The sequence below is a fragment of the Leopardus geoffroyi genome, chromosome A3 (genome assembly GCF_018350155.1).
Source record: "Leopardus geoffroyi isolate Oge1 chromosome A3, O.geoffroyi_Oge1_pat1.0, whole genome shotgun sequence".
Classification (NCBI taxonomy): domain Eukaryota; kingdom Metazoa; phylum Chordata; class Mammalia; order Carnivora; family Felidae; genus Leopardus; species Leopardus geoffroyi.
The window spans coordinates 66,976,947-66,990,499 of NC_059336.1; the positions used below are offsets into that span (position 1 = coordinate 66,976,947).

At 36.4% G+C, this 13,553-nt stretch overlaps 1 protein-coding gene across 1 annotated transcript in view; it reads left to right on the forward strand.

Moving 5' to 3' along the window:
* The window catches only part of MSH2 (mutS homolog 2), an 82,506-nt gene that overhangs the window by 65,529 nt on the left and 3,424 nt on the right, over nucleotides 1-13,553 (forward strand). The window contains exons 9-14 of the mRNA XM_045445968.1: nucleotides 458-581; nucleotides 2,055-2,205; nucleotides 5,260-5,357; nucleotides 8,546-8,791; nucleotides 9,984-10,188; nucleotides 11,382-11,629. Coding sequence (XP_045301924.1) covers nucleotides 458-581; nucleotides 2,055-2,205; nucleotides 5,260-5,357; nucleotides 8,546-8,791; nucleotides 9,984-10,188; nucleotides 11,382-11,629 — 1,072 coding nt within the window. The remainder of the gene's footprint in view (nucleotides 1-457; nucleotides 582-2,054; nucleotides 2,206-5,259; nucleotides 5,358-8,545; nucleotides 8,792-9,983; nucleotides 10,189-11,381; nucleotides 11,630-13,553) is intronic.

Consider the following 13,553-nt stretch of genomic DNA (forward strand, 5'->3'; position numbering starts at 1 on the left):
AAGCACTGCATTTTTTCATCCAAGTAACTTTTGGACATCTAGAGCTCTATAAGCTCCTTATAAACAGGATTTTACATCTCCTAATAAATAGAAACTCTTTAAAGTATTGGCTGAGTAACTTAAAACATAAGTTTAACTCAAAACACAGTGACATTTAAATGAAAGAAAAGAAAATACATTGGGATTCTTTACCCATCATTTATAAAATGTAGCTATTCTTGGGGCTATTCTCGGGGCGCCTAGATAGCGCCTAGATAGCTTAGTTGGTTAAGCTCCAACTTCAGCTAAGGTCATGATCCCACATTTGGTTTGTGAGTTCCAGTCCCGCGTCGGGCTCTGTGCTGACAGCTCAGTCTGGAGCCTGCTTCAGATTCTGTGTCTCTCTCTCTCTGCCTCTCTGTCTCAAAGAATAAACAAACATTAAAAAAAAAAATGCTGCTCTTTGTTCTGTCCGTAGGTGGAAAACCATGAATTCCTTGTAAAACCTTCATTTGATCCTAATCTGAGTGAATTAAGAGAAATAATGGATGACTTGGAAAAGAAGATGCAGTCAACATTAGTAAGTGCAGCAAGAGATCTAGGTAAGAAGGGTTCATTGGAGGTTTTTGTCTATACAGTATCCACACTGGTGCCAGAATTACTTCCCAGGAGGACACAGTGGATCTTGCCAGTTCCTTGTTTAAATTGCCAGGCCTTTCTTCTGCACAGTAAAATTACAAACACTTCAGGTTAACATACAGGAATACTTTGCATTCAGAGCCACACCCTCTTCCAGACTTCTCTCTTACTAACTCGCTAACCCAAGGATGATCCCACATTCCTTCCAGACAGTTCAACCAAGAGTCCCTTGCATCATTTCCTTTAAACAGGATCTGCATTAAACGTCACCTCCACTACAAGCCTAATTCTACTAGGAATAGTTCATTGATTTGGCTTTGAGGTTCCCTACTACTTCAATAACTTCAGCCTTTTTTTTTTTTTAATGGCTGCCTTCCCTACCAGATTATTAATTCCCCCAATTAGTCTCAGACTATTCACACAGATTTGTTCTGAATTTGTAAACCTCTTTGCTTTGAGCATCTCTCACATGTATGTTAAATGAATAAATAAATCTTAGCATATTAGAAGACCCCTTGAGCAGTAATACTTAAACTTTTGAAGAATCTGATGAAAGTTATGAATCCTCTTTCCTGAAATATGTCCATACCTACATATACAAAAAGTTTTGCAAATAGTTTCCATGGAGAATTCATGTATGGACTAGACCCTAGGTAAAGAATTCTTTGCCTTACTTTACTTCTTGTTTCATAGCGCTGTCTACATTTTTTCTACAGTCTCTTTCCTCTCCAGGACAGTGATTTCCTCCCCAGTCCAGTGAGGTCTGTCTTTAGTTGTTTGCTGCTACTGATATTTCATAGCCATGCTTTAGCAGTTAAATTTGTAGGTATGATCTCTCTTCTGGTTTGTACTCTAAAGATCACATTGATGTGCAAGATGATGAGGACAGACTTAGAGAAACTTAAAAATCTTAGGTGTACAAACTCTAGCTGATTGATAATTGCTTATTTTGTGACGTTTCCTACCCTTAACAGAAAATACATGTTATAGTTTTTCTAGAGTTTCATTGTCAAGAGTCTTAAGTTTTTGTTTGGAAAGTGTATTTGTTCACTTTAATCATCCTTTATAATAGTTCCAGAGAAATGCTTTAGTGAAGTAAAGAACCCTGGTGCAGAACTCTCCAAGGGAAGGGGCCATATCTTAGCCCACTGCTGTACTCTGCACCTTCGGATGGATATACCCAGAAAGCGCTTCGACATCAGAAGCTAATAACATTAATGCAAGAGTTTAAGGATTTTATAGACAGCCTTCATTCATGTAGTTTTTGAATGAAGTAAAGTTTGACTCTTTCCCAGTTAATCTTAATAATTTCCGCTACACTGTCTTGCCATAAAAGTATGTTTTTCACCATTTAGAGATAATTATTTTAAACATTTTATTAAAAAATGGCTCTAGACATCTGTAACATACTTTTTCTTTATTTCCTTATCCTGAAGGCTTGGATCCTGGCAAACAGATTAAACTGGATTCCAGTGCACAGTTTGGTTATTACTTCCGTGTAACGTGTAAGGAAGAAAAAGTCCTTCGTAACAATAAAAACTTCAGTACAGTAGATATCCAGAAGAATGGTGTTAAATTTACCAACAGGTTTGTATTTATATTACTTTATTAAGTCTTCAGTAGTTCCATGGAACTAAATTGTTCTGTGAAACGTGAATGCTCTATGATAAGGAAGTTTTACCTTATTAATTGATACAAGGCATAAGGTAAGAGTGAAACGTTATTTTCTTATAAGAGCCTAGTCAGGTGTTCCAACACCCCCGTGTTAAATAACTCTTCTCTTCCTCATTGACTGAAGTGACACTTTGGATCTGTTTTTAAGATTCTTTCACATGTCAGTCCCATAATTCTTTTGTCAATATGAAATAGATTAATTATATTACAGTTATTTATACTATACTTCCATATCTGTTAGAGTTAGTTCCCCATCATATCTCTGCTTTATAGTTATTTTCATGTTTGATTTTTCTAAGAAAACTTTGCTATAATTTATCAATTAAAAAAATTCTGCTATATCAATTGGATCTATAAATTAGTTTAGGGAGATGCCTACCAGCCTTAGCAAGGTCACTCATTAGATTATTGCTTTTTAAAAAATTTCTCTTTCTGGGGGCGCCTGGGTGGCTCAGGCAGTTAAGCGTTTGACTTAGGCTCAGGTCATGATCTTGTGGTTCGTGGCTTCAGGCCCCATGTCAGGTTCTGTGCTAATAGCTCAGATCCTGGAGCCTGCTTCAGATTCTGTGTCTCCCTCTCTCTCTGCTCCTCCCCTGCTCGTTCTCTCTGTCTCTCTGTCTCTCTCTCTCTCAAAAATAAACATTGACAAAAGATTTTGCGAGTTTTTCTTTTCCTTCACTGATGTTAAGTTTCTGAGGCAAATTATGTATGGGTGAAAAAAGAATTATTTTAAAATAAATCTTCTGTGGAGTTCCTGGATAGATCAGTCGGTTAAGTGTCCAACTCTTGGTTTCAGCTCAGGTCATGATCTCACGGTTTGTGAGTTTGAGCCCCGTGTTGGGCTCTGTGCTAACAGGGCATAGCCTGCTCTGGATTCTTTCTCTCTCCGTCTCTCTCTGCCCCTCACCCACGCTTGCTCTCTGTGTCTCTCTCTCAAAAATAAACTTAAAAAAATTTGTTTTCATAAATAAAATAAATCTTCCATTACTTGGGTGGGGACATTTATCTTTTTCCTTCTGTACTATATTAGAATTTATGGCAGCCTAACACCCACCCCTCTTCAATAGTCCCTGTACTTTACAGGTAGTTTTTGTATATGTGATCCCCTTTTATCGATTTATTTAGCAAGTCTTTGAGTGCCTCTTATGTGCAGACATTATTCTAGGTGTTCAGACACCCCAGGAATGAAAACAATCCATCTGTTAGATTTCTCATTACAATTCTGAAATAAATAGGTTTATTTCTCTCATTTTTTACATGAAGCTGAAACTCCCAATTTCCCAGGGTTAGACAGCTAGCAACATTAGATACTCACTCCTACATCTCCTGTCGCTAAATTTAGTAGTAGTTGTTTTTCCAGTAAACTATCCCTGACTCGAGAAATATATATGTATATTTTGGCTTAGATAAGGCAGAACTTGTGGGGTGTTATAACCGTCTTTGAAGCACACCATTGATTAATTTATAATATATGTAGAAGAGATAGAACTGATTGCATTTATTCCAAAAGTTGTGGAAAATTTATTAATTCATTTTGGTCAACAAATGAAACGTTTGCTGTGTATCTGAGTTTTGATCATATAATTTTCCTTCTTCCTTTTTTTTGTAATGTTTATTTATTTTTGAGAGAGAGAGAGTGAATGTGGGGGAGGTACAGAGAGAGAGGGAGACCGAGGATCTGAAGCCGGTTCTGTGCTGACAACTCACAAACCACAAGATCATGACCTGAGCTGAAGTCCAACTGAGCCACCCAGGCACCTCTATGATTTTCCTTCTTAAAAACTTCCAGTGTCTGTCTGCCATCCAGAAAAATCTGGAACCTGTATTGTAACCTGCACAGTCTTGTCCCTGGCCCCCTCCACTTTCCTCTGTTGCTACTCTTCCTTCACATAGTGGTCTCACTTTTATAATATCTTTGCCTCCTGTTTTTCTTCCTTTAATTCTTTCTCTTTGCCTGTTTCATGGTCTGCTGCTGCTCCTTGCCTGTGCACTGTTCTTGAGCTGTGTATGTGTATTATGCCATTGGCTAATCCATCAACTTCACAATTATTGCCTTGGTTGATGCCCTCCTTCATCTAGTGAATGCTTCCCCCTTTTTGTCTTCTCTGTGCCCCCCATCTTGTTTTTTTTGTTTTTAAGTTTATTTATTTATTTGTTTTGAGAGAGAGGCAGCATGAGTAGGGATGGGGCACAGAGAGAGAGAGAGAGAAAGGATCTCAAACAGGCTCTGTGCTTTCAGCGCAGAGGCCAATGTGGGGCTTGAACTCATGAAACCGTGAGATCATGACCTGAACCAGAACTGAGAGTCGGATGCTTAACCAACTGAGCCCCTCAGGCACCTCATTGTCTTTTTGTTTTCAATGTCCTTCCCTTCCTTTGATATTAGTGAATGTTTTTCCTTCACTTTATTATCTTTCTTCACTTTTTATTTCAACCTATAGTTTCATTTTTTCTTAATGAGATTTGGTTTTCAAAACATTTTCCTTACTTTGACAGCCTTCAGTATCAAAAGAAGGGCTCTTCTAAACAGTGTAAATGTGGGGCGCCTGGGTGGCGCAGTCAGTTAAGCGTCCGACTTCAGCTCAGGTCACGATCTCGCGGTCCGTGAGTTTGAGCCCCACGTCGGGCTCTGGGCTGATGGCTCAGAGCCTGGAGCCTGCTTCCGATTCTGTGTCTCCTTCTCTCTCTGCCCCTCCCCCTTTCATGCTCTGTCTCTCTCTGTCTCAAAAATAAATAAAAACGTTTAATAAAGAAGAAAAAAAAATAAAATAAACAGTATAAATGTTAACATAGTGAATTCCAGCCACATTTTCTCCTAATGAGTTGCCCATTTTCTACTCACATTTTCATTTTAATTATTGTTTTGGTTCTTTAGAGGATAGATACTCTGTATATATTTTATGTAGTACGTATTACCTCCAGTAGATGTTTTGGTATTTTTAATAATATCATTATCTTGATTTGCAGTAAACTGACTTCTCTCAATGAAGAGTATACCAAAAATAAAACTGAGTATGAGGAAGCCCAGGATGCAATTGTTAAAGAAATTGTCAATATTTCTTCAGGTAAATTGAATAGACCAGTACATTAACTGTTCTGAATATAATCTGGTTTTTGGTAATAGAAACATCAGGATGTTTGAAAAGTGTTTTTTTTAACAGCTGTTAAATGTTGTGAATGTTTATTATGTTAGACTGCGTATAAGTATTTTATAGGTATTGTGGTGGGACAAGTAGCTGGAAGTTACTCTTGTAAGTAGAAAATTAAGTTAGTGCAGGCTAAGGAATGCAATGGGAACAGCCTGAAAAACAGATGTACATAAAAGCGCAATTTATTGTTTTGTTTGTTTTTTTGTTTTTAAAGCACAAATTTATTGTAACAAGGAAAACACCAAGGGCTACAAGGCACTAATAATGTTAGATTATCTATGGGTTCATGCTCTAAGTTTTGGAAATAAGTACCACTGAAAAACAAATAGAAATTACACATGAGGCAAGAAGACTTCTTTTGGGTTTTGTGTGCCGTTTTGCAGATTTCCAGAGTTTATTCTAGAGGGCACTGTTGAGCAGACTGCATGACGTGACACTGTGGTATTGCCTGTAGTACGGAATGAATATGTGGTTAGCACAGGGTAGGGCTGATATGTTAAACTGGAAGGCTTTTAAAAAAAAAAAAATTAAAAAAAAAAAAAATTGAAGGGGCGCCTGGGTGGCGCAGTCGGTTAAGCGTCCGACTTCAGCCAGGTCACGATCTCGCGGTCCGTGAGTTCGAGCCCCGCGTCAGGCTCTGGGCTGATGGCTCGGAGCCTGGAGCCTGTTTCCGATTCTGTGTCTCCCTCTCTCTCTGCCCCTCCCCCGTTCATGCTCTCTCTCTGTCCCCAAAATAAATAAACGTTGAAAAAAAAAAAAAAATTAAACTGGAAGGCTTTGCCTGTCATCACGGACACCTTTATTGTGCCTTTCAAAAAGACAACCAAAGAACTGCTTCAAACAAGTGATCAAAGTTGGCATCATCAATAATGGGACAAATGACATCATAAATAATGCTTCCTGATGTGATGTAGAGGGAAGAGCACGGTACTGCCCATGAGATATTCTTGACAAAAATGTTTAACGTGATAATGAATGAGAAGGGAAAAACTTAGATAAATTTAGATTTGTGAGACACTACTTTTAAGGCCTGTATTATTTTTTTTTTTTTTTTTTTTTTTTATAAAATTTTTTTTTTTTCAACGTTTATTTATTTTTGGGACAGAGAGAGACAGAACATGAACGGGGGAGGGGCAGAGAGAGAGGGAGACACAGAATCGGAAACAGGCTCCAGGCTCTGAGCCATCAGCCCAGAGCCCGACGCGGGGCTCGAACTCACGGACCGCGAGATCGTGACCTGGCTGAAGTTGGACGCTTAACCGACTGCGCCACCCAGGCGCCCCAAGGCCTGTATTCTTTAAAAATGTGTGTGTCGTGGAAGCAAAAAAGGAATGGGCAGGATCTGTTCTATCTAGATTAAAGAGACACGGCAAGCAAATGCAGTAGACAGTCCTTGATTGGACCCAGGACTAGGAGTTGGAGGTAGGGAATAGCTATCAAGGACCTTGAGACACATTGGCAAAGTTTAAAAGGAAATAATACGGTATTGGTGTCCTATTTCTTGGGTGTGTATTGTGAGTAAGTAGGAGGATGTCCTTGTTTTCATGCTGAATTATTTAGGAGTAAACAGTCATTTGAAAACTCTGTGTTTATATAATTCTGTAAATTATTTTACTATTAGGAATTTTCATAGTAAATCAGAAATATAAAACTTAAAGGGTTCTAATACATTTTATATATTGGTGTTGAGGTGAGTGAGATTTGTAAAGATTACATTTTTGCTTGGCAGTATCAGATAATCGTGGCATGACAGTCTCAGTTGAATTACATTCCTGAGTCTAGATTGCGTTTTTAAGGATGCTGTAAATACTATATATTCACACTTCCTTTAAAAAAAAAAAAAATTACTAGCTCCTATTCATCAAGCACTTACTAGATTAAAGCTGCTAGCTTTAAACATTTAAATGGAAGGTTTTTTTTTATTTAGAGTTACCTTGAATTTAAATGAAGCCTTTTCTTGTCTAATATATGCATTATTTTTATTTTAAAATGTCATCGATCATTTTTGTAGTTTTCTATCTTGGCTATTACACCAGAAAAGGTAATGCTGTTAAGAGCCAGATGATGTAAGATACCAAGTATAGACTTAAATAAGAGGCTTCGGTTTTCCTTTTTTAAAGTAATTACAGTAAGTACTCCATTAATATTTAAGTAATTTCACAGGTTCTTGTTCCTACATTATAGAGTAGTGTGAGCTGTTTCTTTTTTTAAAAGAAGTACATGTTAGATAAAACGGAATAAATTTGAAAATGGTGAAACAATAAGAGAGTTATTTGTATTCAACCATTCATAAGTTAATTTTTATTTTCAAAACATTTTATCACTTTTATGGGAAACAAGGGAACCAAAGATGAATTATATATCCTGTCATTTGATTAAACTCATAAATGTTTTTCTAAAACACTATTCTCTTGAATGTCCTTTGAAGCTTTTGACACACTGATGCCCGTGTAATAGTTCTACATAATGTGTGTGTGTTATGTTACACCAACTCCTCCAAGCTATTAAAATTTAGAACCTATTCTATAAGTTTTGACCATTTTTATTGCTTAAACATGCATTGCCCCGCATGTGTCAGGGACTTTTTAGTGTACATAATAGCTTTTAGTATTAATGTTCTTGGAGAGGAGAATCTCATTGAAAGTGTTTTAAGTGACAATTAGGGATCTAAATTATGCTAAATTTCAACTGCATGTGGTACTGATGGGAAGAAAAAACTCAAGTAACAGTTGTATGGTCAAGTTTATACATGCACAGGCCTTGATGGCCACAGTATTATATTTTAAACCTAGTATTTGTATGTTTCCTAAGATAAGCAGCTGTGTGCTTTTTAATTTTAATGGATTTTGGTAAGGGAAGGCATCACACTCTATTTTTGAAATCTGTTCATACTAGGGGAAGATGTAGTTATAACATTTTAAACTCGTGAGGTTGTAGGTATTCCTTTCAAATTTAGCATGGCAAACTTCTGTTAATATTTTAAGTATATAAATTAGAAAATGGATTTTAAATTCCCAAATAGGGAAGTTAAACATATTTCTGTGGCTGTTTATATGTTGTTGTTTTTTTCAGTATTCCTATGCACATTTTCTGTTTTTATACAGGTTATGTAGAACCAATGCAGACACTCAATGATGTATTAGCTCAGCTAGATGCTGTTGTCAGCTTTGCACATGTGTCAAATGGAGCACCTGTTCCATATGTACGACCGGTCATTCTGGAGAAAGGACAAGGAAGAATTACGTTGAAAGCATCCAGACATGCTTGTGTTGAAGTTCAAGATGAAGTTGCATTTATTCCTAATGATGTTCACTTTGAAAAAGATAAACAGATGTTCCACATCATTACTGGTAAAACAAAAAAAAACAAAAAACATCTAATTTATGGGCTTTCGGGGGGGGGGGTGGGTAATGTTTCCTTTTTTTTATTTTGGAGTGGAAATATTTAAGACTGATGAAGCAAATTCTAATCCTTGATGTTAGAAAAACAACATTAATCATACTGGTTAGTAATGTATTCACATTTGGGTTAGAGGGAAGATTTGGAAGGAGAGGGAGGCCCGTATGAGAGAATGTCATCTTTATATAAAACTTCTGTTCCAAGGGGTTTATTAGTGTATTTAAAAATGAATTTTCCGGAGTGCCTAGGTGTCTCAGTCAGTTAAGCGTCTGACTCTTGATCTCAGCTCAGGTCTTGATCTCACAGTTATGAGTTCAAGCCCCACGTTAGACTCCACTCTGGGCGTGAAGCCTACTTAAAAAAAAGAACATCCCTTCAACCTAAAGATTACTGTTAGCCAGAGGTCATTGAAGGTCAAGTAGAATGGACTGCTGGAATGACCTCAGCTTAAGGTAGCAGTTCTTTTAAAGACATGGGACTATATTCATGTGAAATTTGAGAAAAGTTTGCTTATAGACTAATGTTGCATGTTTCAAACTAAAGTGTTTTTAGATCTTAACCAGATTCTAGAAAACAGAAGTGGAGGGTGGGTGGGAGTCTTGGACAAATATATTGGGGGAATAGTCAGTGATAATATTCTAGTTCCCCAAACGAATTTTCAAGTTGTTAATATAATCTAACCCAAACAAAGAAATTGTACTTTTACAGAAAATGGGGTTGTTTCTTAGGGCTTTAGTGTGGAGTTTAAGTAATTTGAAAGATTTGACCATACTGATCCATTCACTAATAGCCTTGTTTATTAATGAGTTATAGTGTTTAGTTAATTAATCATTTAGGTGTGTACTACTTTTCTGGATGACATCAAATTATTACGTAGGCGGTTCTGTGAGCTGTGAGAAAATCTATGGTTTTTCTAGGCAAATTACAGGTAAGGTATATTTTTCATGGGTCCTCTTGATGAAGGGTGCAGTGTAGGTTTGACTGAAGAGAAAATACCATTACTTAGGCAGTTGGTGGTTCTGCTGCTTATATGCCATGTCATATGACCTAGGTGATTAGTCATAAATGTGTAGTTGAAGACTAAAAATTTATTAGCAGAAATAAATTTAACGATCTTGCTTTTCGATGTAATTTATTTTATAGGCCCTAATATGGGAGGTAAATCAACATATATTCGCCAAACTGGGGTGATAGTTCTCATGGCCCAGATTGGGTGTTTTGTGCCATGTGAGTCAGCAGAAGTGTCCATTGTGGACTGCATCTTAGCCCGAGTAGGGGCTGGCGACAGTCAGTTGAAAGGAGTCTCCACATTCATGGCTGAAATGCTAGAAACTGCTTCTATTCTCAGGTGAGTGAATTTCCCAGTCCCCTCAAAATGAAAATGAATGTCCCTGTCCTGTGAGAAGTGCATCTGCAGATTCATCTATAAAACATCTGAGAACCTTCATCTAGTTTAATAGTTTTCTTATGAACTTTTGTCTTAAAAGGTGATTGGTAATAGTTGGGGAAAGCTTCTTTGATTTTTAAATTTGTCTTCTTAAGATTTCTGGCAGTTGTTCACCTTATAACCTCTGCCACTACTATGCTTTTGCTTGTGCTGTTCACAGTTATGTGGAATGTTTACCCATGTCCTTTCCAATCTTTAAAGGCCTTAGTGACAGACATTCTACTTCTCTGATGTCTTTCCTTGTCACATAAGCCTCAGGTCATGGATATTTCTTCTGTGAACTCTTCAACATGCCTTTAATTTTATTAGATTTTTTATTTTAGAAGTTACTAAAATCTCTTTGTTTCACTTTTAGGTGCTTCTTTAAAGGTAGGGAAGCTGTGCCTTCTGTTTCTTAGTATCTTCTAAAGTACATCACATATAGTAGATCCCTAGTAAATTACTATTGATGATTAGAGAGGTGGTACAAATATTTGGTATAGTAATTAGTCAATAAACTAATATTTGTAATTTAAAAATTAAAGAAATAAGCAAAAGATGCCAGTGGCAATTCACAGAAAAATAAATGACCAGTAAGCACATGAAGAACTGTTACATTCTCTGATTGAGGGAAAAATATTCCCCTCCTTACATTTAGTTAAAAATGAGAAAAGAAAGAATGCTAATGTCTGATTGGTAGGGCTGCAGCAGGCACAGGAATTTACATGACCACCAGCTGTACGTCCTTGCAGGTGTCCATATGCTGACAGCCTTTTCCCATCCTCTTGTGGTATTAATCTCTAAAATCTTGGTTGATTTGATTGGCAAGAAATGAATGATAGCTGATTTATTTGGAAATTGATTACTGCTAGTGAGATTGGTAATTTAAAAAATATTCACTGTTTCCTTTTCCATAGTTGTTTATTTATGGTCATGCCCATTTTTTAAGTTTCAGTGCTTTTTATTCACTGTTAAATTTTTTATATATTAAGATAATCTGTTATGTGTGTGGCGCATCTTTCCTATTACATTGCCTTAATTTTTTTTTTTTTTTTTTTTTTTTTGCATTACCACATATTATATAACGGGGAGTTTTCATTAATTATGTGTTTCAGGTCTGCAACCAAAGATTCTTTAATAATCATAGATGAACTGGGAAGAGGAACCTCTACTTACGATGGATTTGGATTAGCCTGGGCTATATCAGAGTACATTGCAACAAAGATTGGTGCTTTTTGCATGTTTGCAACACATTTTCATGAACTTACTGCCTTGGCCAATCAGATACCAACTGTTAATAACCTACATGTCACAGCACTAACTACCGAAGAGACCTTAACTATGCTGTATCAGGTGAAGAAAGGTGAGTGTGTACTGCTAGTGTACCGTAGATTCAGGTGTGACAGTGAGAAACTTACTACCCTTGACATCATCAGTGATTGCCTTATTCTAAGTATGAATTGTTGATATTTGTACAGAACACATTTACCTTTAAATTCATAATCTGGGTACAAGGATGTAGTACATTATTTATATTTCTGTGTCTCATAGTAGACATTCATCATAACACAGTTGCAGAAAGAATAACTCTTCAACATTATCACAGAGGGTTTTGTACTATCTCTACCATGGCAGCATGATTTCTTATCAGATTACCTACGGCTAATGACAATAATAAGCTTTGAAGTTCCAAGGCTTTTTAACAAACTATTTATTATATTATAATTATCTAATTGTTTTTTTTTGTTTTTTTTTTTAAGTTTATTTCTTCACTTTGAGAGTTGGGGGCAAGAGCGGGGGGAGAGGAACAGAGAGGTAGAGAGAATCCCAAGCAGGCTCTGTGCTGTCAGCACAGAACCCTACTCGGGGCTTAATCTCACCAGCTGTGAGATCATGACCTGAACCAAGATCAAGCATTGGACGCTTAACCAACTGAGCCACCCAGGTGCCCCTAAAGAGTGTGTTACATGAACAGGTTCATTTAAAGGTAGGGTTTCCACAAATCCTGAAATTGTTAGTAGTTCTCACATACAGAATGATTTATTTGTTAGCATTTCATCCTTTCAGAAGAGTTTGTCATTTGTGGGTCTGGCAGCTAATGAGCTTACAGGGTTGATGAGATTAACATGCTGCCTAAACATTTCACCAGTCATTGGAATAGTTTTTTCAGATGGCTTTCTGATTTTCCAGAACACGTTTTCCTGCATCAGTGGTTGCACATAAGTGAGATATATTTTTGGTTCTTTTATTCTTTGTTGCTTATGCTTCATTGGGAATCCTTTTGAGTTATTATTGATAAAAAATAAAGATACTTTTAGTTGGACCTGGAATTTAGCATGAAATTGAGGTTATGTTTTGTGTTTTTTGTGATAAAGAAATGGGTTCAGAATTTTAAAAGACCAGATGATGTGAGGAGATGATAGGAATAAATCCATCCAATCCATCTCCAGCCCCAGAACGTCAGAGATATGTAACTAGGCAAAAAAATTTTATAGTTGATACATAGTTGAGGCAAAAATGGAATCTCCATCTTAACTGTCTGCGAGCATCACTTGTATTAAACGTCTGGAAGGAATGTCTTAAGTCAGTTTATTTTCTGCAAATGGGGATGAAGATAAGCTACCTAATCAATAAATTTACTAGTGACTTGGGTCAAAAATTACGTTTTTTGGAATTTTTGCAGTAGTTTAGAATCAGTAGTCATGTGTTTGCAGTAGTTTAGAATCAGAATAAGACTATGTAAGAATGGTAAGTAACTTTTCTAAGACCAGTATTGTAAATATATTTATCTAGCCAATTTTCTGAAGTCATTATCTCTAGAAAATGATGTAGGCAGATCTAGAGGATAGACCATTGAGTAATAAATCTGTATATTTTGAATTAAATGCTCTTAATTAGTGATGCACATTTATCTTTTTTTTTTCTTAATATTTTATTTAGTTCCTCAGTTATGAAATGAGAAGACCTCAGGAAGATTGAATTGATTAATTTTTCTTCAGAATCTGATATTTGTGTAAACCTTTGAGGGTTCTTATCAACCTTTTTTTCCCTGATATTTTTCCTACTACATTTGTTAAGGATAGAATATAACATTTTGTGCCAAGTCCTAGTTACTTTCCATTAAGGCCTAATTAAAATTCCTTCATCTAAGTTACTCTGAAACATTTGGCTAATGTATTTGAAATACAAAATTAAGCTTCCTAATTACAGGGTGAGATGGATAAGTTCTCTTTACATTAATTGCTGTCTTTTTCTACCCTGTTCCTCATGATCCCCAAATTTCATAG